At 35.9% G+C, this 25896-nt stretch overlaps 2 protein-coding genes across 3 annotated transcripts; one reads left to right on the top strand and one right to left on the bottom strand.

Moving 5' to 3' along the window:
• Window positions 1–16351: 16351 nt before the first annotated feature.
• Window positions 16352–17724, top strand: LOC141391170 (uncharacterized). Of its 2 annotated transcripts, none has more exons than XM_073964076.1 (3): window positions 16352–16505; window positions 16561–17049; window positions 17327–17724. In XM_073964076.1, the coding sequence occupies exons 1-3, from the start codon at window positions 16437–16439 to the stop codon at window positions 17705–17707; spliced, it is 939 nt and encodes a 312-aa protein (XP_073820177.1). In that variant the 5' UTR covers window positions 16352–16436; the 3' UTR covers window positions 17708–17724. The 2 variants fall into 2 exon arrangements, with proteins under 2 accessions (XP_073820177.1, XP_073820178.1); XM_073964077.1 differs by having other exon boundaries at window positions 16585–17049.
• A 6029-nt stretch (window positions 17725–23753) lies between these two features.
• LOC141391304 (uncharacterized) lies at window positions 23754–24730 on the bottom strand. Its single transcript, XM_073964218.1, has 3 exons — window positions 24674–24730; window positions 24144–24608; window positions 23754–24044 (listed from the first exon to the last, which is right to left on the bottom strand). Exons 1-3 carry the CDS (start codon window positions 24728–24730, stop codon window positions 23754–23756), a joined length of 813 nt encoding a protein of 270 aa, XP_073820319.1.
• Window positions 24731–25896: the final 1166 nt, after the last annotated feature.

Genomic DNA, 25896 nt, shown 5'->3' on the forward strand with positions numbered 1-25896 from the left:
TCACTCGGGAGTAAATAAACTGAGAAGGAATTGGAGAAAAGAGCGAGAGAATGAGGGGAAAAAAAAACAGTAACACAAAATAGTTTCAGGTCTCCTCCATTACAGCACTCGCAGTGCAAATCATTCACTGTGTATCAAATGAAGTAAGAAGATGGATCGCAAACCCACTAGACCAAGACGTGTTGTTAGCACGCCACAACCGCCAAAACCACATGTTCCCCCACTAGAGGCTCGACCCCGTATCGTTTCCGACCAGCTGTTGGTGCCACGTCTGGTTCGTTTCCAAACGGGGAATGACGACAACAACCCACCGCCTCTGCTTCGATTTCAACACACCGTACCAACTGATCAACGGCGTTCGTCTTCGGCCACGTCAGCTAATACACCCCAGTCGATGCCGGTTTTAGGAAACCCCACGTCCATAGTCTCGGCCACCGCAGAACATAGGGGACAGAGGTTGGTGGTGGAAACCCCGACCGTGGCGCAGAGTTCCTCGTCAAGAGTGGTTATTACCGGCCAGCAACGAGAACAAATACGGTTACAGGAGGACAATAGACGTCCCTCCCAGTTAGTAAGTCACCCAGAACGCGAGCTGACACGTTGGCTGCAATCACTGCGAATACTAGCCCCTCTTGGACGCAGACACCAAACGGTCCTACATTATGCCAACCGACCACCCGTAAAAGTCACATTTTTGAACGCAGAGCAGGCTCGGCTCCAATGCAGAGGAATATGCATCGTCGTCCCATTAAAACACCGCAACAACCAAAGATAGGAACATCATTAACATATTTTTTATATTGTCTTAAAAAAAACCAACAACAAGAATTAAACTGTTTCCATTATGGCTGTACAACAGCATTTGTTTGTCATTATGGCTGTAGGACAGCCGATATTAAGCTGTAGGACAGCACTAAGAATTTCAAATTAGATTAAGATTTTAAAAGTTGTAGTTCGGAAGGAGATTATAATGAAAATAAATAAATAGATAAATAAATATGGAAAACTACAAACGAAAAGTTGACTCGAGCTCTCCCCCCGGAGGGTTAATTACACCTATAGCAAAGACATAAGTATGGAGGGAGGGGACAATTCATATACTCTAGTTCCAGATACTTGCATTATTCCTCTTTGTGTGGAATCTCTCTTATCTGCAGCCTTACAATTATGATTTTTCAAGGCGAATTTAACAAGGTGATCCAATAGGCGAATTCAGGCCATAGTCTTCATTTGCTGAGCGAAATATCCACAATATGTAGAAGAAAACAGTAAGTTGTTCTCCTCGAAGCTTAACTAAACATATTGTACACAAGTATTCTTTGTAAAAGAGAAATATTTCTTATTTATTCTTTATTAAAATATGTTTCGACAGCAAATGAAGACATCAGTTGGTATTATTGTATCACCTTATTTCTTGCACAATGGGTTGTTTTATATACACAAAACATACGGATTTTGTCCTATCTTTACCATACCATGTCTTCGCTAACACTAAGGTGGTGCGGGCCTCGGCCAAAACTCTGTCAACACAAATATAGGGAGATTAGAATAAGGGAAACGAGTATACGTTTTTTTTTTTTTCCGATGTGAGGGGGGAGATGTAACGTGACCGCTACATTTTGACCCTTCCTACCATAAATGGCCCACTATTGCAATAGAGACAACAACACCATACGCTGTTGGTGGACATGCCACTAGTATCAACCATTTGTGGTTCGTACTACTATCACTAAGAGTAATGTGGAATTCAGTGTATTTCCTGTTGTCTCGCCTTACAAATAATTCTCATTCACTCCGTAAACCCAGATGGATAAGATGTTTAGTTTTCGTCGGTGAATTTGTCGAGTGCTGGCGTTAAACGAAGTACAAGATAAGACGTGTGGCATTGTCCGCAGTCACTTGAACCGAACCTAACAACAGCCGTCGGCCTGCGATTCGCTCGCTCCTTGCGATTTGTTCGCTCCTTGCGATTTGTTCGCTCCTGTCGATTCGTTCGCTCCTTGCGATTCGTTCGCTCCTGTCGATTCGTTCGCTCCTTGCGATTTGTTCGCTCCTGTCGATTCGTTCGCTCCTTGCGATTTGTTCGCTCCTGTCGATTCGTTCGCTCCTTGCGATTTGTTCGCTCTTGCCGATTCGTTCGCTCCTTGCGATTTGTTCGCTCCTGTCGATTCGTTCGCTCCTTGCGATTTGTTCGCTCCTTGCGATTTGTTCGCTCCTTGCGATTTGTTCGCTCCTGCCGATTCGTTCGCTCCTTGCGATTTGTTCGCTCCTGCCGATTCGTTCGCTCCTGTCGATTCGTTCGCTCCTTGCGATTTGTTCGCTCCGTTACCTAACCATTTCCGACTCTTCTCTTTGCAGAGTAGCAGAACCGATCGTCAACAGCCGAGTACTGTCAATCACCCGAAAGCCGCCCAGCCGATTGTCGATCCAACACCGAGCCGAGTACTGCCGAGAAGAATATCGCCGACAACTACCAACAAGCCGACCGCACCCGAGAACCGAGCAAACACACCCGACGACTACCAACGAGCCGACCGTATCCGACGGCATCCGATTACCCAGAGCCGAGCAACACATCCGACGATTGCCGACGAGCGATCAACAACCGAATATCACCGAGCCGATCCACCTATCCGACGACTGTCGAGCCGACAGCCAACCGACTGTCACTAATCCCATCCCCATAACCGATCATCATCGGGCCGACAAGCATCCATCCGAGATACACTACAACCCCGACTAATCTCAGAACCATTGAATATTCATATATACGTAATTGTATCAATAAAGCATTGAAGCACAATTAACTGTTGTCCTTACTTAAGGTTCGTGGGTCCTTAAGTCGACCCTGGAAACGGCTGAGCTAACCTCAGCCTTCGGTAAAACCACTCGTTATAGTTGGTTACTTGTTTTCATATACAAATATGATCTTAATTTTTTGGCAGTATTTGTTTCAAATATTCGAAATATAATGTGCCTCTAGGCAGGATAACTAAAAGTGAATAGAAATTTCTTGGTCTCGAAAAATAGAGTAAAGTTGAGATATAATCTCTGACACTGGACTGCGTAGTGGTAGTGATCATGTCTTTAATACGAGTGACATATGAACATGATATTTAAAAAAAAAAAACTTGTTTTCCTTTTTTTGGAGTTTTCTTTTGGTTGTTGCTGTCGAAATAGGCAGCTATGTTTTACGATATTGTAATTATGTTATGAAATTTATAATCCAAAAAATTTAGCATTACTATTGATATAATCTTGTTAGTTTATGATACACTCTAAGGAATTTTGTAATACAAATATGTAAATAATAATATTTAAAGTTTACGATATAGTTGTGGGATTAAAAACTAAAACCATTTGCTAGCATTATTTTTTTTTTTTATATATAAACGTATAAATGCCATTAATACATACTAGCTTGTCCATTACTTTTTCTATTTTCTAACCATCCCAAATCGTTATTTAAATGAAAGAATTTCAAATATTCTATTAAAATATTTGGTACCATCCAGCCATCACCCACCCACCCATCAAACCCCTTTGGCAAAAGGAAGTTAACAAAGGCCCAACCTTTCTCTTCATCTTTCGATTAGCTTGTTATGTGGCCACATATTTTCTTACCTTTGTTTAGTTTTGCCATTGAGAAAGGACCACACATTAACTAAGGCAACATTGTTTTGCCTCTCCACATAATGACACACGTTGATATCTTTTTGAAAATATTATTGGGCGCCACTCTCATTAGGAAAATCAAACTTGACGATTGCCTTTTCTTTTTTTTTCGAACAAAACCCTAACAACAATCAAAACAAACAATAGCCAAATTTAATCGCCAGAAGCTATGGTAGAAAAAAACTGATAGTCGTCTTAACTGAAATTGTTTGAAATCAATAGAAATTTTGAAATAGAGAATTGTTTGAGTTGTTTAAACAAAGGAAAATAAACTGACGGGCACACCTAAATCATGCCATGACGAAGTAAGGAAATTTCAAATCTATTACATTTTAAGCTACGAGGCTATTTGCGGCAACTAAGTTGTGGGTAAGAAGGGCTGTCAACATGTGAGCTTGTTTGTACGTTTGTTATCAGTGATTTGTGGAAGATTTTAGAGACCACAAAGGGTTAACTTGAAAAGTATGCATCAATGTATTCAAAGCATACTTTTAGGGTGAACTATAAATTTTAAAAATATTTCTGAATGAAATTAAAGGGTGACCAAAAGAAATATAAATCAGTTGAAGTCTTAAAAATATTGAAACTGGCACAACAATAAAAACTTGTTTCGTGGAAATACAGATTGTCAAGTAATTGTTTTCACAATAGGGAAACGAACACTTTTTATGTATTAATGAGTGAAAATGATAAATAATTGTCATAAATACTTCAGATTTTTTGCAAAAATTAATTGGTCGACTTGTTTAAGACCAGTTTGTTTAAGACCACATGTAATTAAAAAAATAACTGACATATTTCAACGACAATAACCAAAACTAATAATTTACATGTAATGCAAGTTGTCAAATGTTTTCAAAATGTAATAAAGTTTCAAAAAAACATGTTTTCGGTATATACTTAAAAATATTGACATTTTATGGGCCATTATTATATGTGTTCTTTTACTATCTGATGGATATGAAAACGAAAAATAAACCAATTAGGAGGCATTAAAAATATAATTTTTACATTGAAAGTTAACGACAAGAAGTTCCTCCTTGAAATTCAATCATGACTTTTAACTTTAAGTTAACCTGAACGCTATAAATCTGTTCGGTAAATCCAAAATATAACAAAAGAAGACTTATAATAATGGGGGTATGAATGTTATTCTTAGTAAGGATTAACTACTAACAAGTATCAACAATATTAAGGCCTGAGTACATAAGCTGCCTTGCCTTGATTGCTTCTGATAAACGAATAAAATAGAAAAGGGCAATCTAATTCGAAATTGGCTCGGCCTTCTTTATTCTTTTATTTTTGTTATATCAGAAACGAAGCAGGCAAGCAAGGCAACCAGGCGAGGCACCTTATGTACCCAGACCTTTAGGTATAGAATATTCCTACTAAGAGGATAACCATATGGACCAAGAGGCTAACCATAAGGTTCCAAAGAACGCAAAAACGAACGAACTCGTCCAGCATATGCCCTCAGGTATATGTTGGCACAACAAAAACAAGCTGAAAACTAGAATACGTGGTCACAAGTCAGACAAAAAGAATACATGCAAACCACCAGAACAAAACAACTGCCCTTACAGCACACTGTGCAACCATAACACACACGCCGAATTTTAAAGACATTGAAATATTGGAACAGGAAAGAAACTACAAACGAAGATTTATGATAGATATGCTTCATATCATAATTGTGCCAGTGGAAAATGGTATAAACTACATAATGGATACGGAACACTATGCACAAATTTACAGAAATGCAATAGAGAAACATAATAAAATACTCGTGCAAAAAATAAGATGTGCATATTTGACTGTCGCTAAGAAAAGAAAAACAAAATGTAATTATTGTTAAACATATGTTGGTTTAATATTTATATAATAATTGTTATTTGTTTTTTAAAGTCAATTTGCCTGATGATGACCTTCCGAGAGGATCGAAAAATTGGAAACATCAAACTAAAATAAAAACAAGTAAAAAAGTATCAGTCGGCTTTGACGACAGAGATATACCCTCAGCCTGTGTGGATTGAAATACTTTTTTTCCCAAAAAAAAACGTATGTATTTAGGGGGGTTTTCAAAATTTTGGGCGTATGAACCGAACAAAGTATGGATAGGATTAAAGCTCAAAAATATGCGGGTATATCGATAGATAGAGCTTTTTCATCACACTAGCCTACGAAAAACATAATATCGCTGTAAACAGGGCCACTAGGAAAACCTGCGGTAGAAATGTCCAAAGGATCCTCGAACAGACCCTTAACCACATAAAAATGTTGAACATTTGTGTGGGTGGCACCACAAGGATTGGAGAGATAGGGCCCAAATCTGATCCAAAGTTTGGACTAAATCGGTTTTTATGTCTATGAGAAACCGCCCGTACCATTTTAGCGAATATTTTCGAACTTTTGTGGGGGAGGTACCGGAAGGAGTGGACATATAAGCACCACCTTCGAATTTCAACTAATATTCGAAGAAATATTACAGTATAGAAAGTGTGGACGAACACAGTATTCGGTTCGAGTTCTACAGTCACTACATATGGTGCCATAGGGGTTTTTTACAACTTTCGGGCTGTTTTCCCAAGAAGTATGGACTTGCCCCTGAAATAACATTAACTGTCGTAATTAAAGCAGCGAATGCAAGTTGCTTCAACAAAAACTAAAGAGATTCGAGAGCAGGTCTTAAAGTCAAATTAATCCAAATTTTGTGTGGGAGTTACACGAAGGAGTGGACGAATATAGTCCATACTCGAACCTGATCTATATATTAGGATGTGTAAAGTATGGACCAAATCGGTCACTCCCATCAAGAGTTATCGTGCGCACAATTTTTCCGAACATTTTTGAACTTTTGTGGGGGAGGTAGATGAAGTAGTGGACCGATATGACTTATCTTCGAACTTAAACTAAGTTTGCATAAAATATTACGAAGGCCACATTTTGGACCGAATCGGCAGATCCGTTCGAGTGTTATCTTGCGCTCCAACCACTACACACGGTGTCATAGGGGTTTTTTTGCATCTTTAATGCTAGTTTCTCAGGAAGTGTGGACTTGCCCCTGATGAAACTTGTACCATCGTATGGGGGGCAGTGAATACGAGTTGCTACAACAAAAATCAAAGCGATTCGAGAGCAGGTCCTAAACTGAACTTTTCCGAAACTTTGTGTGAGAGGTACCCGAAGAGGTGGACCGATTGAGCCCATATTTGAACTTCATATTACTCTGGTAGAAAGTTTACGCTATACAAAGTATGGACCAAATCGGCCACTCCCTTCAAGAGTTATCGTGAGCACAAACTTTCCGAACATTTTCGAACTTTTGTGGGGGAGGTACCGGAAGGAGTGGACCGATGTAGCTCATCTTCGAACTTAAACTAAGTTTGGGCAACATATTACGAAAGTCAAAATTTGAACCGAATCGGTTCATCCGTTCGAGAGTTATCGTGCGCTCCAGCCAGCAGGACAGACAGACGGACGGACATAGCTAGATCGACTCCAAATTGCCTGAAACACATTTCGTCCAAACATACTTGGGGTCTAAAACCATTATTTCGATTAGGCACATTTTCATCGTATCAAAGTGTATATCAGGAATATTGTCAATTATTTCATATTCCATTTCAGAAAAAAAGGATAAATTTTTTTCGCGCTACATCAACGATTTTTGATATGTAGGTTAAGAAAAAGATTCCCAGTACAAATCTGGTCGCGAGCCAATTTTTGGTTGTTGCGGACAAAAGATATGGTGCTTTTATTTCGCTTTTTAAGAAAGAAAATATTATAAAAACGCTAATTATTTTAATGAGCACAATTGTTACAAAAAAGTTCTCTCGAAGTGACTTCAGCGAGTAGATTGCATAATACCTGCAAAATGCTACACAGAATTCGCGGAATTTACATAAAATTGATAAATTATTGAATAAAAGTCTACTTTTTTCAAAATTAAGGTCCATTTAGTGGTCATATAATTACATAATGTGGATCCAAACTTCACGGCGAATCAAATGAGACTGCAATCACACAGATTGGTGTTATAGTTTGGATGTTACAGCCAAAATAAGCACATATTTTGGTCAAAAAATATTTTTTTGTTTGAAGAAATATTTTTTCACATGTATTATGTAGTAGAAATTGTTGTAAAAATGTATAGGAATACTTCCTTCATTTTGCTTAAATCTCCCAACAAAATAAACGAATTTTGCTTTATTAAAATTCATATTAAAGCTTTCCCATTAGGGAAGCTAATTGGGTCGATGAGGATATATGTCAAAGCTTCTGAAATGGAAATAGACGTCAAATACCCCATTTTTATTTATATGCATTTTAAAATACGTCTAAATCGCGTAATTATCAAAATCATTTTGTCCGCATGTGATTTTCATGTACAGCAAGACCATATCTGATAATTTGTATATATTTTTCGAAATTTAATTTGGAGGCTAAGATGTAGCATAAGCTGCATCTTAGCATTAAAATGCCTATAAAATATCGCTAATTTGCGCAAAGTGCATACAATTTTTGTCCGCACCCGATTTCAATGTTCACCATGAAAATCTACATCGATATATATCTATTTCAAGGCGATCAATTAAGAACCGTGGATGTAGCATCACACACTATTTTTTGGCATAAAATGAATGTAGCTCCCTTATCAGTGAAGTTTTCAAATCTCTGTTTCCGCTAAAACGAAGATGCTGTATTAGTTGTTTCATTGCAGTGGAAACGAACCGCAGAAAACGCGATAAAATACGCGATATTTCCAAAAACAATTTTAGGTGATTTTTCTACTTTGGATTTTCTTGTAACTCGCGTTTTAGTGGATGGATTTTCACGGATAATGATTTATTAGATCCGGAACATAAAAAACTAAAATGTGCAATCAAGTACGAGGAAATCGAATGACAATTGTAAAAATTAGGCCCGAAAAATATGTTTTTTACAAAAAAGTTCACACAAAATTTCCGCATTTGGATGTAGATTTCTATGAAGCTGTGCAGACTACATTCACATTAGCCGTATCAAACAACTCAGAATCGCAAGTACTACAATCCTATATATGATTTTTTGAAAAACCTGTTTGCGGAATGAAATTAGAAGAAAATTTCAAAAAACAATGTAAATCTGGCAATGTCAGCATCATTTAATGGTAGAAGCAGTTCAAATTTTGAAAAGTAATACATTAGTGAGATGATCCTTATTTAGTTTGCTTTTACTTTTACTTTGACAGTAAACTCGAGAGAAGTGTGGCTTATTGACAAATCGAGAGAAAACAAAAAAAGACATGGTGGCTTCAACCCATTTTTACCCATTTTTTAACATAAATATAGCCACAGCTTCCACACAAATTATCTTTTAAGGCCAATATTTTTTGCCACGTCCAACAACATTTCATTTTATCCAAAAATATTTAATTTGTATAATATAGAACCACAAGTCGCGTATTCTAAAAGGGTAAACCTTGGCTTCAGCTATGTTAAATTTTCAAAAATATTGGTGATATACCCTCTTTAGCCTAAAGGCTGAGGGTATAATAACTTCGGTGGAGAATATCTACAAAGAAGAAACAGGGGAACCGATGAGATTCTGTGGCGAGAATCGAACCTATAGTCTTCCCTGCCTTACCCCTTGGCGAACAAAACTAGTTGTTTTAAAATATTAAAACAACAACAATGGGATTAAGCCAGACTATTTTGGAAAAAGGAAAAAAAAACAAAATTGCAAACGCTATCCCAATAAAAACGCCACCAATGTTTCTATCTTTACTGATGATAATCAATTTAACAGAGCTCATATGGGGCGTCGTCGTTGTGTTTTCCAAAACATGGACCAATATTTACAATTGTATTCTCCGTCTAAATATGCGTTCATGTATGAGCAAAAATTGAGCACTTAAACAAGCAATGTCAGGAAATTGAACGTCTGCAGGAGCTTCATGACGACTTCAATTTACATAAACGACTTAAAGAAGCCTCAGGAGTATATTACAAATCAATACCGAAAATACTATATATTAACAACAAAGCTGTTTTTGAGACAAATGAAAAAATAATAGTATGGAGTGAATACATAAAACAAACATTTACTGACAGTAACCGATCAAACAACGTTTCGGCTAACCAACAACCACTCACAGGGAACCCAATATCTAAAACTGAGGTGGAATCTGCAATAAAATTATTACGTAATAAAAAATCTTGTGGACCAGACGAAATTCCTTCCGAATTACTAAAATTGATAGACGACGAAAACATACAGCTTTTAGTATTACTTTTTAACTACATATACGACTCAGACAGATACCCCCAGGACTGGCTGAAATCTACTTTCATCACAATTCCGAAGAAAAACCACCCAAGACAATGTACCGATTACAGACTAATAAGTTTGATGAGCCACGCTCTCAAAATATTTCTAAGAGTTATACATTCCAGAATATATAAAAAATGTGAAGAATACATGGGGCTATCGCAATTTGGATTTAAAGAAGGCATGGGTACGAGAGAAGCCCTAGTCTCTATACAAGTTTTAATACAGAAATGTACAAAAGGACGTATACATTTGTTTTGTGGATTATGAAAAAGCCTTCGATACCGTACAGCATGACAAAATGGTGGAAATCCTCATTTCTATTGGCATCCAAGGAAAGGAACTACAGTGTATCAAGGAACTATATTGGAACCAAACAGCACAAGTCGACATTAATGGAGAACTTACAGAATCCATTGCAATATCGAGAGGAGTTAGACAGGGCTGCATACTATCACCATTACTATTTAATGTATACGCCGAAAGAATTTTTCAAGAATCAGTCTCTAACGTTCGTAAAGGCATATATATTGGTGGAACATTCGTCAACAACATCAGATATGCAGATGATACCACGTTAATTGCAAGTAGCCTCTCAGAATTACAATTCCTTCTGACTCGTCTAAATATCTGTAGCGAAAAGTATGGGTTAAAGATCAACATCCCAAAAACTAAATATATGATTATATCCAAATCCAGAAACGAAGAAACAACCGAATTACAAATAAATAATGTACATATAGATAGAGTACAGACTTTTAAATATCTCGGCGTCAAAATAAATGAAAACTGGGATAACACAAAAGAAATACAATGCAGAATAGAAATGGCGAGAGGTGCATTCTTCAAATACAAAAATGTCTTATGCAGTCATGACATAAACATGGAAACAAAAATTCGATTTGTTAAAACTTATGTCTGGTCGGTCTTGCTGTACGCCTCAGAAGTATGGACGCTAAAAGCCGTTGACATAAAGAAACTAGAATCTTTTGAAACGTGGATTTATCGACGTATCCTAAAAATCCCATGGACACATTTGATACCCAATTCAGTAGTTCTGACAAGGGTTAATCGATTACGTGAACTAATTACAACAATAAAAAGAAGAAAAGTGTCATATCTTGGACATATAATGAGGAACCGAAAATACAAGCTGCTCCAAACCATAATCGGTGGAACGATAGAAGGGAAGCCATCCAGAGGACGGAAAGAAACATCATGGATTGACAGTATTCTGAAATGGACCGGCATTGAAAATTTCTCATTCCTACTGAGTGAAGCCAGAAATAGAGAAGCTTTTATGGAGATCACGAATAATATATGAATATACCTTAAAATTTGTAACAAATAATGATATATAATTGTATTGGTCGCTTATATTCGGAGATCGAATATGCAAATAAAGAAGAAGAAGTATTTCGCAAACTATCATGCGACTGCCGTTACGTATCCTATGCGAATAGTCCGGTCAAAATAGACATGCGTATAAGGGGGAAATAGCAAAAATTCCCACAAAGCTGAATTTTGGTGGAGAGCTAGGGTTGGCCATTAGAAGCAACGTCCTAAAAGTCCCCATCGATCCCATGTGTGCAAAACAAGTTATTCGGGGTCAAAGGTCATTTTTGGAGGCATTATTCAGTTATTTTAAATTTTTCTCAAAAACGGTAATACTAAGCAAAAGCTCGCTAAAGTAAAAGTTGTAGATTCAATAATTGTCTACAAGATTGGTCTTTATGATTCTAATAAAAGACTTACCATTTTCGAGATATCTCGATCTAAAGGTCAAATAAAAAATTAGCCGCGTAAGTACATTATGAGGCGAACCGGTTAAAGTAACGACACAATGTGTTAGATACTTCCGTAAGCTTTCAAACGATATCCACTTTGCAGTAATCGGTTCAGTATAACCGGGTCTAACCCGATTTTTAAATTTGGCCTTTCGGGTCTAATAACCGGCGAACCGGATCCGCAACCGTTGAAAATTATACATTTCCGTAATCAGCGCAACAAACCCTACCTTCTGACAAAACTTGAAAAAAATCGAAGAGTTTTCGTTGGGGTCGTTCCCGTTGGGCTTTCGATTATACATGTGGGTTAAATGGGCTATTTTTGCATAAAATTACTCTAACAGTGAATAACTCTACTAAACACACTCCGAATTTGTTGGAATTTTTTTAGAAGATAGCTATAATTTCGCTCTTCAAGAAAATATATTTTTTTTTGGGGGACAGACCCGATTACTTCGCTTATTTTAGCCGGTTCGTCTAAATATGTGCATATTTCCCTTATAAGTGCATAAAAATCATGTGTTTTTTAGAACAGCTATATCTCAAGAGTGGTTCCTTCTAGGAAAAAAATTATAAAGGTGAAACTTGTAGATAATTTTTCTGTCTACAATATTTACTTTAGTCAATTTTTGATTAGATCAACCGTTTTCAAAAAATAAATCCGAAAACCTAAAAACCCTTAAATTTTGACCTTTGACCCCGAATAATTTTTTTTGCACACATGGGATCGATGGGGACTTTTAGGACGTTGCTTCTAATGGCAAACCCTAGCTCTCCACCAAAATTCAGCTTTGTGGGAATTTTTGCTATTTCAATGTCTATTTTGACCGGACTATAATTTGAATGTACATTTGTACAACTATATTCCATAAATGAGAGCCAAATGAGAAATAAAAACAAAATCCACATATACAGACAAACATAGGAATATGCGTGATTTGTATTTGATCTGTTCCAGTACTGCAAGAATCTACTAATTTTTACTATTTTTTTCGATAACATAAAAGCTGGGTACACATTGTCAGTTTTGAATGTCGATATTTCGCAATTATCGATAAATGTCAAACCGTCCAGCAACCACGAAACATTTTGCGGTTGCATTATTATTAAATATTAAAAAACAGTAGCTTCTTGAACAGGTTCTAGAACAGGGCATTTGTTTGAGAAAATAACATGTGTCGGTATTTTGAATTATTTTATTTAATTGATTTCTTCAAAATATTGAATGAAACCGCCTTTAAAACGTGTCTATAAAATTTTTATTTTGTTTCAAGAATGTGTTGCATAAATTTGTTTTAAGATTTTCGGTGTTTTTCGCGAGCTTACGTTGAGTGATTTTGACATTCTCTATCTACAAAAGACAGTCCTTCCGAAATACGGGTAGACGAATGGACATGGCTAAACCGACTTAGAATTTTAAGCTGATCAAGAATGTATATACTTTATAGGGTCGCAAATGATTATTTCGATGAGTTACAAACGGAATGACAAACTTACTATACCCTCCATATTATGGTGGAAGGTATAAAAAGCGTTATGTTCGGACCGAACTATAACCTGCAACACATTAAACTCGACCTACTCGCGAATAGAGTTATGTAGGGATTGGATTAAAACGTGGATATACATAGATATATTAACCACTTTCTGCATGGAGGTTCTCCAACCAAAAGGAATCCCAATATCTGTATTACAGCCGATATTCTCAAAACATAGGCTAATGACATGTTTCACTAAGACGATTAGAATACAAATTCGTTCGAACTTCTATCAAACTTTTGTTTTTTGAATAATATTTGACTTGTTTTTATTTTCAATGAAACAAACATTTTCTACAACAACAGGAGTTTGGTAGTAATTCGAACGGATTTGAATTCAAATTGTCTTAGAGAAACAGGCCATAAGTTCTTCGAAATACTGAAAATCTTGCGATAGCAAAATCAAAGGCAATTCTCTGTGGTTGTAAAATGCTGTTATATACCACAAAGTGGACGTATGTATGTATTTGATTTAAGACTTCAAAATACTGAAAACGAGGTGGAACTTTTATATGGCGAACGTGGTCCGATATGGTTTTTTTTCAATTCTAAATATTCGAGGACTTATACATATTTTATACTCTGTCAAAACTTAAAATTGTATCCTAAATAATTTTAACACTCTCTATCGAATTGATATACACTGTGACAGTATTTCATATAAAATTAACTAACAACAACCTTTAAAATAGCTTTACGTAACGCTGCACAACATTTTAAATGTTCATGCTTTTTGGTCAAGTTGTGTTACATTATCTGCTTACACAAGTACCCAGGTTTCGGAACCATACATATACATATGTATTAGCACTGGTAGTATCAGTGTTTTGTAAAGCGAAGCTTTCTATTTAAAACATACGTAAGCCGTAGTAGCAATACTATTCTTGTTGGTTACGTTTTGTTGGTCTTATCGCCCACTTTAGCAGATTTTAAACCGTTCGTAAACGAATAATGTAGGATCGCCATGTTATATACCGTGAGCAAAAGGCATACTTGGACATTTCTTCTACCAACTAACGTTTGATATTGCATGAAGACCTGGCCGCAAAAATGGATTTTTTCTCGCTGGATCCAGCAAAATTGGCCAATCGCTTAAAAATGGCTCCTGCAGATTGGTGCAAAGAAATTATGAATAAAAACAACCGTGGTGTTTCAAACGACATTTATAAGATCGTCGCGACGAATCTTGGATCTATGCTTAGGAGCTCGAATCAAGACAGGAATCGATCGTTTGGGTCGAATCGATCGTTTGGGAAATCGAGCCAAATCTATGAAAGCTGTTAATGGAAGAAAATGGTCGTCTGTTTCTTCGGCAAAACTGACCGTGTGTCAACTATACGGCTTGAGAAATGTAGGAGGGTCAATTCATCTGATTCCAGCACATCAAAAAAATTGCGTTGTCTAGGATTTTCGTCACCAGTAGATCTGTAAATACGTTAAAAAACCATGTTTTGGAGGGTCTCAATCAAGCCACTGTAAACAACCCAACACATACGTTAAACTGTCCTGAGTACGCTTAGGCTAAAGACTGCCAAACTTTCCAAAAAAAATCAAATGACTGTGTGTTGCCTAGGCCAGAAGGTTTTTAGAGCCCCTCGTACAAATGAGAAATTGTATTGAGACATTTTAAAAAATTAAGAAAAATAGTAACAAGTGTGAAAGAACTATAGACGGACGGGGCCGTCTATAGGGTATCACCCTACCCCACTTCTCTTGGACATCACCAGTTTGCCACGGAATCTATTTAAAAAGATTGTAATATTTTTGTCATCCGATAATACATACAAAAGTTGACATCTCAGAAATATTGCTCATACATACACCGTCATCACTGGAAAAGTTAGGTATAATTTTCCTTATTTGATAATGGACAGTATTGAACTATACCTGCGATTATGGTGACACCACACACAATTAAAAATGTGGAATCCTTCCTCTGTAACTCTGTTATCTGATCACGTACATCAACATAATTGACATTAATTGAAAGGCCAGAGGTTCATCTTCTACATATAACTCACGTGGAAGAAAGTGTCTTCCAGAAATAAAAAATTATGATACATATTGAAAATTTTACCAATTTCCACACAAAAGTTTTAATCCATTTAATCGCGTAAATATAATCTGATAATCATGTTAAATTGCAACCTCCTTCTTTGTCATAAACTCAAACATTATTCAAAATTTCGCACCGACCGGTCTATAATTTCGACCTACAGAGCCGCTACAAACTAGGATAAATTTTTTGTTTTTCGTCTATTTCACCCAATAAATATTTTCCGATCTAATCTTGGGTAATTTTCACCCAAGCCCACTGTGCAATTTTTTTCTATTTTTTGTGAGATAGCTTGTAAACAAACAAAAAATACAAAACAAAAGAGAAAAAATCTATTTGGACCAATATTAAATTATGAGTATTTCTTTGCATATATTTTTTTACAGAATTCGACTTATTCAAGACGCAATATATGTGGAACTTTAGTCAAAAAAAAGTTAAAATATACTGAAATGTTTTGCTGATAAGCAGTATCGCCACAACAAAAATAATGGAAATCGAGAAGCCCTTTTTTAAAAAGTGTCCGATTTCACTTACGAATTTGTCAATATTTTTAATAAATCACTTTTAAAGAACATTAATTGGATTAAGACATCTTAATCATCACCTTCGTTGCCCAGAGAGTAAACTATATTCCAAAAGTCAATCTATTGTGCATAATTCATATATATTTGTATACCCTTCTCCATCCCACTCAACTAAATCATTTCAAAATACATACATATACATACATACATAAATATATACATATATGTTGTATATGTTTATAGCTCGGAAGTAGCTTCAATTGAAAACAACATCAATGCTAGTCTAGTAAAAATTCCCATAACATGGCTTATCAGTTTAGGAAAAAAATGCGTAAAAAAGTCAGCAATCAAGGAGTGGAACTGCGCTCTTATCACAATCATGAGCTCAGTTCGATTCTATGCAACTGAACTTGATCTTGAAATCATTGCATATAAAACCGATTGTAATGTTGTAAAAATAATTTATTTCAATAAGTATATTTCTAGAGGAAAATAGTATTGAATTGAAAATATTCAACATTATAAAAAAATATAAATCTTAAAAATGAAATTGATAATTGTGAAAATTTTCTTAGTTGCCGTTGTCCTGACAAGCAACACATTGGGAGTACGGGTAAGTAAATTTCAAAATACTTAATTATCTGTAAAAAGGATATTCTCTACTTTAGAGTAATATTGTTGTTATGCCGGAGGCTATGTATTCTAATTCCAATCCCGCTGCCAAAGTAGAAAATTATGTTTTACAACATCAACGTCAATTCGAGGATCACATCAAAGATTTGGATAATCAATTGGAAAATATGCGCAATAATTTCAATATGCGTTTAGATGTTGTGGAGTTCTATAATGTGGTGGTCGATGTTAAGTTGGGAGAATTGCAAAATAAATTAGATCCCATGGAAATGTTGGGTGATGTCAATGATTATTGTGTGGAAAAATATCGTGGTAAAATACCAGCTGAGGGCACGATTAAGGAGACATTAAAGACTTGCATAAACAAAGCCAAAACAGCTTTTACACCCCTTTTAACAAGTCCTGAGAATACATTGAAAAATATTAAAAATCACTACAACAATCAATTCACAAATGCCATGAAGGAATGCAAGAGGAAATTCAGTAAAGATGAGACGAAATATCAAAATTGTGCAGCAACGGGGGTAAGTGAAAATTTAATTATTTTATTAAAATGTGAAAAATGTGATCACGTTGAAAATGTGAAATTCGTGCTCAGTTAAAATGCTAGTTCTCACGTTGGCAAAAAAATTTGGTTGATAAGATCACTCTATCAAAGGATGTAGACTTCAATTTATGTGGTCACCACTGATATTATCTTAAGCCTTACTGCTTTTATATACATATGTATGTCCGTAGTTTCTACCATATCCTCTGCTCATACATTTAATATCAATAATTCCTTTTTTTGTATATTTTCAGATAAAAACCACGAGCAATTATTTCACCACCAACACTAATACCTTCCTAACTCAAATGACGACCGTCGATTGCAATGCCAATACAAAAATTGACGAAGCTTTTGATTGTTATTCGACAAATGTCTATCAGACATTCACTTCAATTGGTGAGGTAACGGGTCTCGTAGAAAATTGTGTTGCCGGTCATGAATTCTGTCCACCATGTGAAAATGAAGATTTAAATGTCACAAAGGGCCGCTGTCCCTATCAAATGGCATGGCATTTGGCTGATGATGATTTGACCGGTGATAAAATTGTTAATCCCTTTAAGGGTATCAATAGTACAACACCATGTTTACAGGTCAATTTTATAACAAAGAATTTTAATGTTAAATTGAATTAAATAAATGTTGAAATACAGAGATTATTGATTAATTAAGAAATTTGTGGGGCAGAATATGGTCAATTTGCCACCGAGGCATATAACGACTTAACTGTGCAACATTAACAATAAAAGTAGCTCCTAATAGACCCGCTTTGGAAGTTTTGGGAGCAACGTATATTCAAAAATTGTCTTCAAACAGGCACAAATATTTAAAAAATAAGGATGATTTTGTAAAAAATATTTTCTCCAAATAAAACGCTTGCGGTTTAATTTTGCCACCATTTTAATTTAAATGCAAGCGTTTTATTTGAGAGATTCCATCATGAGGAAGAATATACTTAATGAGGCTAAGCGACAAATTATTTTTTAGTTTTATGTGCATTTATAAATAAAACACTGTAAATTGATTTTTTCATTATTTGTTGTTTTTAACTTTTTTGTAAATACATTTTTGACCACTGAGAAGTCCATAAGCAACTTACCTGGAATCGAATGGTACCGTTATATGGGGGTTACACCTGAAATCGGATGGTACCGCTATAGGAAAAAATGGACCCATTTTGGTTTTGGTTTCATATTCATGTATTGTCATCCGAGGAATCCATGGTATGACCAGGAGTGTCGTGCTGCTACCAAAGAGAAAAATGCGTCATATAGGGCTACTTTGCAATCAGTATCGGGAGAAAAGGAGAGAGAAGAAACGGTTTTTTCCGCAGGAAAAAGTGAGAGATGGAAAAGCGGGAGTGTGAACAAATCTAGATGTACAGGAGACAGAATGAAGTCCGAAAGTTCTATCAAAGAGTGAAGCATCAAACTGATGGCTTTGGAACTGGCACATCCTCCTGTAGAGACCAGCAAGGTAATCTGGTAACTGAAACAGATAGTGTGCTAAGGATTTGGAAAGAGCATTTTTCCAAACTGTTGGTATCCAATAGTAGCGAAGTCGACGAAGGTACCACAGATCCAATCCCAGAAGATGGGATTGAATGTATACCACCCGGACAAGATTAGGTAAAGACAGCAATAAACCGGCTGAAGAATAAGGCAGCAGGAGCTGATGGCCTACCAGCCGAGCTGTTTAAGACCGGAGGCGACACGCTGATAAGGTGTATACATCAGCTAGTTAGCTCCATCTGGCAGGAAGAACGCGTACTCGACGATTGGAACCCTAGCTCCCTGTGTCCCGTCTATAAGAAAGGAGATAAGACTTTATGCTCCAACTATAGGGACATAAGTCCTCTCCCTATCGCCTACACGATAGTGTCAGGTATATTGTGCGAACGACTAAAGCCCATGAACAACGAAATAATTGGACCATACAATGCGGCTTTAGACCTGGCAAGCCCACTGTTGACCAGATATTTACCCTGCGGCAAATCCTGGAGAAGACCCAAGAGGTGCAGATCGACACCTACCACCTATTTGTCAAGCCATGTCTAAATTTGGTATCCCCGCAAAGCTTATTCGGCTTTGTAAAATGACTCGAACTGACACAAGATCTTCACTTAAAATAGGAAGGAACCTCTCCAAAGAGTTTTGTACCAAAAGAGGTTTCAGGCAAGGAGACAGCCGTTCGTGTGATCTTTTCAAAATCCTGCTAGAAAAGGTTATACGAGAGGCAAACGTCAAAAGAAGTGGCACAATCTACACCAATAGCAACATGTTACCTGCTTATGCTGATGATATAGACATCATGGGACGATCAGTAAAAGAAGTAACAGATACCTTTATGAAGGTCGAAGGAAAATCTGCTAAAGTGGGTCTGCCGGTAAACGGCGAGAAGACCAAGTTGATGGTGTCGACATCTCAATGCGTCCATTGAGATCGGACCAACTGTTGAAGTTGGTTCCTATAATTTTGAGGTAGTAAAAGACTTCGTGTACCTCGGCACCGCCGTAAACACAACAAACGACTTCAGTTGTGAAATAAAAAGAAGAATTGTATTGGCCAACAGATGCTACTTTGGCTTAAGTAAGTACTTCAAAAACAAAGCCACAACCCGTCAAACAAAAATAACGTTTTACAAAACACTGATACTACCCGTGCTGATGTATGGTTCCGAAGCCTGGGTACTTGCGCAAGCAGATAAGGCAGTGCTTGGCGTGTTTGAGGGAAAAATTCTTCGAAAGATCTACCGACAAATCTGCGTTGACGGTGAATATCGACGTCGTATGAACCACGAGCTGTATCTGCTATACAACAACATCAATATAGTTAAACGTATCGAGATGCAGCGATTGCGATGAACCCGCTAAAAAGGCGTATAAATTCGAGCCACATGGCGGTGCACGCAGATTTGGCAGGACAAAGAATAGATGGCGATCTTTTCTTAGTTCGGTCTATGGAACAAATGTTCTGTAATGGGCCAGCTAAGTAAGTAAGTATTGTCATCCAAATCTATAAAGTGTGCAAAGTTTCTGTTCGATTGGTCAACTGCAACTGTGTTAAAAATGAGTTACTAGATTTGAACTAAATCAGGTGGTACCGCTATAGGAAAAAATTGACCATATTGATTTTGGTTTCATATTCATGTATTGTCATCCAAATCTGAAAAGTGTGCAAAGTTTCAGTTCGATTAGTCAACTGCAACTGTGTTAAAAATGAGTTACTAGATTTGAACTAAACGGACACCAAAGCAAGTTAAGTAAAACACTGTAAAAATACAAAATTTTTGTAAAAATATAAAAAATTTTTGAAAGTCGCTCGATTAAAAAAAATTATTTTTTCTTACCACAAATTAAAAATATATATATTTACATATTTATGTTGACAAATTTAGATAATTGTCATGTATACAAAATGTCTTCGTCGAATATCGTAGTATGATAAAACTTCTCGGATCTGCTACTGAAATAATTTCGTTTCTAAATAATTTTGTGGATTTTGTCGATACTTCGGCATTAGTTGCTTATATTCTAACTTCTACTCTAAAATTTATAAAAAATTGTATAATTATAAATTTCAAAATTAAGCAAAGAAATAACATTTGATTGCTTAAGCTAGAGTATTCCCCCAATGGCTTAACTTCATTTATTACCCTCTTTCACAGAGAGTAATGTTTTTCAAAACGAACTGACAGTGCTGCAAAGTTTTACTGATCGTTACCAATATCATGATTTCATCCCGGTGAAGGGAATTATCAATTGCCTTTTCAGCTTTTTGAAATGATACCTGTTTTAGCGAAAAACCGAACTCTTTAAGTGACCGGGATGAAATTAGTTGAATGTGCTTAAAAATATTAAGAAAAATTCTTTGGAAACATAAAACTTTGTTCGCTATAAACGTAGTTTCTTATAACCGATGTTCGATATATCCGAATTTTACTGTGTAACTCTTTGTTTTATCTTACTTTTGTATATAAAGCATTAAAATGTATAAAAAGCCAATAAGTCCCTCGCTATTAATGTTTGCCTCAAAAACAGGCCAAATTAAATATAGTGCATCGGTATTGGTAATGATTTTTACAATATTGCGGAATTTCGCAAGTTGTTTGATTTTTTGTATGTTTGGAGTTACAATGCTTGAACAAAACAAATAAATTGTTGGTACAAAAATAGATATTCTCAATTAATTCAATTAAGTAAAAGCAAAATTATTTTTCTCTGCATGCAGCCTGCAACAGCCCATACGTTCAAAGGTGTTCCAAGCCATGTCTGAACTTGTTGTCCCCACAAAGCTCATTCGAATTTGTAATATGAGTCAGTTAAAATAGGAAAGAATGTCTCCGAACAGTTCAGTACCAAACGATTCAAACAAGGAGACAGCATTTCGTGTGACCTATTCAATATCCTACCAAACGTGAAAGTTGGAACCTATGATTTTGAGGTACTTTAAGACTTCTTTCTGCCTCAGCACCGTCATAAACACAACAAACAACTTCTGTTGTGAAAGTAGAAGAAGAATAGTATTGGCCAACATATGCGGCTATGGCTTATATAAGCATTTTAAAAACAACGTCACATTACGTCAAACAAAAATAACATTTTACAAAACACTGATTCTAGCCGTGCTTGGGATGTTTGGATTAAAGATTCCTCGAATGATCTACGGCTCAATATGCGTTGAGGGTGAATATCGACATCGTACGAACTACGAGCTGTATCGACATCAGCTAACGACATTAGTAAACTTAAACGAAGCGAGAAACGACGATTGCGTTGACTAGACCACGCCATAACAAGTAAGAACGGCGTTAAGTTTCCCCGGGCCGAACTTGTTATACCCTCCACCAAGAGTCGTATTGAAGTAAAATGGAACAATTAGTTTCCTTTCGTTCATGAAGGAGATTAAATACCAAGTTTCAGCAAATTCGATAAAACAATATGGCTAATAGGGTGGGGCGATTTGTGTGGAAAGAAAAAAACCTTAATGAGCCCTTCGCGTTTCTGATTCCTGGGATTGAACTGAGCAAAAAAGTCCACAGGACCATATATCTACCGTGAAAATAATTATTGAACAAAACAAAAAACATTATATTTTTGAAAATTATGAGGAATTCAGTTATACTTTTTTGAAGAGGGGTTTCGGACTTAAACCACTATAACTTAGCCATTTGTTAACCGATTTAAACAAATAATAACTTCTTCTAAAGATATTATTCACCCCTTTAAAAGGAAGAAGGATCACTAGAAATCCGTTGTGAAAAAAAGAAGATATGTCCGTTTAAATTTGAAAATGCAAGAAACCCATATTTTCACTACTTTTACCGTTATAAAAAAAAAATAAAACTAAGTGACCCCAACGTACTAAAGGCATTGTCGTTGTCCATGGATCCCAACACGATATAATTTTGCATCAGAACACTTGAATATTTTTCTGGTCAACTTTTGTAGCACAGTGTCATTTATCGACATTTTTCGAAAAGTTTGCACTTTCTCAAGGCCAAAACTGAATGAAGGAGCGTTCCAATGCTTTCGCGATGTTTTAGAGAGTTCTTAATTATTGTCTTGGCTACAATTATTGTATTTGTGTTGGATCGAAAATTTCAATGGTTTGGCTGTTATATGCCAAAATATCCAAAAAACGTCAATAAAAAATTTAACGTCAAAATCGAGAGGTTCGATTTTCACGGTAGATATATGGTCCAGTGGACTTTTTTGCTCAGTTCAATCCCAGGAATCAGAAACGCGAAGGGCTCATTAGGTTTTCAAATCGCCCCGGCCTAATGGCTAACCTTCAAAATATCGAAATTCGGGAGGTACCGTTCTATGGAGGCTATATCAAAAGGTCGATATATATATATACCGACAAAGTTGCGGCGGAAAGTTTTTAGACTCAAAGAAGACTAAATACCAAATTTCCGATATTTCGATTAGATAATGTGGATAAAAACTAAAAAATACATAAATCAAGAAGCACGCTTCTATGGGGGATATATAGAAAGACGTGCACCTATACTAATAATTATTTTTTGGAATATTTAATAACCCCATGGAAGACTAAATAACAAATGTCGGTCATTTAGGTGGGATATTGACGTCACAACCTTCAGAATTATGAAAATCGGCAGGTACCTCAAACATAGAATAAATCCAATCCAATCTATGGGGGCTGTCTGAAGGCGTGGACCTGTATAGAAAAATGCTTGGGGAAAAAGTTTTATACCACTTTTTGATTACCCCTAACGAACACCAAACACCAAATTTCAGCCATTTTGGCGGAATATTGAGGCCACAACCTTCAAAATACCAAAAATCGGGTGGTACTGTTCGATGGGGGCTATATCAAAACGTGAACCGATATAGCCCATTTGCAATACCAAACTTCCTAGGAGTAATAGAAACTTCTATACCAAATTACAAAGTTCTGTCTTAAAAATTGCGAGCAGTATCTTGATTTCAACAGACGGACAGGTTATATTGGCGGTAATACAATCAATAAAAACAAGGTTTTGAGAGGAGATTTCATGTCCACAGTTAACTCGTAATTTTTCCATGTCAACAACTTTTGGTGCATTTCCAGCCCATAGAAACTGGGAAGTGCAGTGAAACGAGATGCAAATGCACCACTAAACGATGGTGCACTGGCCACATTTTATATAACATATTTATTTACTACGAATAACTTAAACAACATTTATCATTAGACAACTTAAAGTTTGATTAATGCCATAGAAAGGATTGACCATAGTTTGATTTGTATAATCAACGGCATTAGGAGGAATGTTATAGACATTTTCACATTGGAAACCTTCGCAGGGCACACAATCAACATTCTTAGCGCATCTGTCAATGAAAACATTTGTGGCTGTTATCAGTGAAACGACTGTAGTCTGGGCCACATAACTACAATCCAAAGCCATTTTGATATAAGTATCAGCGGAACATTGGGCAGAATTCATTTGATAATCGAAAGTCTTTTGATTAGAAATAAAAAATGTTGTGGCATCAGAAATCTGGAAAAAAATAAATAATTTGTAAAACATTGTAATTTAAAGGTGTATTTGTGAACTTACCACATTTTTAATACAATCTGTGTGATTGAAATTTCCCATATTCGAAGTGCGTAAATTATTACAGTTTAAAATTCCATCTTCCAAAGTTTGATTATAATAGACAAACAATTTATCACGTGTTTCCTGAAGAGGCGCCAACAAAGAAGGCAACTGCTCAAGACCATTGTCGGTACAATTCTGGATTATAGTTTTTATGGCAGCAACTTCAGGAAAGGCAGATTTATATTTTTCCGAACATTTCTTATTGACATCACTTAAAAGTTCCAAACCCATCAAACGATCACTGGATTGTTGTATTGATTTTAATAGAAATTCCTTTTGGATATCTATTGTTCCCAGTCGTGCTGTGTACATTTTTCCAAAAGCATCCAATTTAAAGTCGCACTCCTTAATAAAGTCGTCATAGTGATGTTTATTGGTTTCAATAAAATGTGAGGTGTGTTCATGCCTATTGTGGCAGTTGATCTGTTCGAATAGAATTTAAAAATGATTAATTCTTATTATTGTAATTTTTATTATATTCCACCAACCTGGGTTATAACAATGCTTAAGAGCAGAGAAATCATGAGGTATTTGCAACCGAACATATCTGTGTTATCTTTTGATACCAAATTTCTAACTGTGTTAAAAGAAATTACAAAATATACTGTTAATTTTTTACAAAATAGCCTACTTTTATAACATTTTTTCACTTCAGGCCTATTTAAATGTTAATGTATGTAAATATATTCTCTTAAACACAACACTACAAAAGTGAATAAAATTAAAGAAAGTCAATTATCTATATCAAATTTGGCTAAGAACACTTTCTTAGACCATCTTTAGTTACATTAATACCATATTCATTGGGTTTGAAATTAAAAACAACTGACCTACATACATACATACTTTTGAAATAAAATTTACAGAATTTTTGTTGGGTGTAAACAAAAAAACAGGTTCTTGGTAAAAATAAAAATATCTTGAAATCTGTAACTCAAAGAACTTTTATTAGAATATTTTATATTTTACCAACAAATTAGTTGATATTTTTCGAGGAAATACATGTCAATTCTATTTTAGATTGAGGTATTTTATAATTTCAGGAATACAAGCAAAAACTATGACACACAGTGATTCAGAATAGTTTTTTTCTAATCTTTCCTCAATTAAAACTACGTGAGAATCAAACATTTACGGTCGAAATCGCTTATAACGTCGTCGAATATAACGTCATATCGCTTATAACGACGAAATCCAATAGTCCCGAATTTCTGCCCATTGTATTGCACAGATATAAATATCGCTTACAACGTCATATCGGTTGTCGAACCATATGAAGAAGAGAAATGTCTCTCAATATTTATACCCTACACCACTATGTGGGTAGGCGTATTATATGTATGTTTTGGAAAAAAATGCATGTAACACCGCGAAATATTCGTCGGAGACCCCCAATGTGGTATACCAATCTTCATATCTCGACGAGATAAAGCGATTTTGAGATGTGTGTCCACCCGTATGTCTGTCCATTATAAATTGTAATCAAAGTCCAGCTCACAATTATGGACCGATCGTCACGAAATTTTGTATGGAGTTCGGGTTCAGACCAGAATAGATCCCTATTCTTATTGGTAATGATGGTGAAATATTTAGCGGGTGAAATGGACCAAAAACATAATTTTAATCCGATTTTGTAGCTGCTCTGGTGGTCGCAATAATAGCCCGATCTCCGCAAAAATTCGAACAAGGTAACAGTATATGACAAAGAAGA

This window comes from Musca autumnalis, unplaced genomic scaffold, assembly GCF_047663935.1.
Source record: "Musca autumnalis isolate F117 unplaced genomic scaffold, ASM4766393v1 scaffold_1, whole genome shotgun sequence".
Classification (NCBI taxonomy): Eukaryota; Metazoa; Arthropoda; class Insecta; order Diptera; family Muscidae; genus Musca; species Musca autumnalis.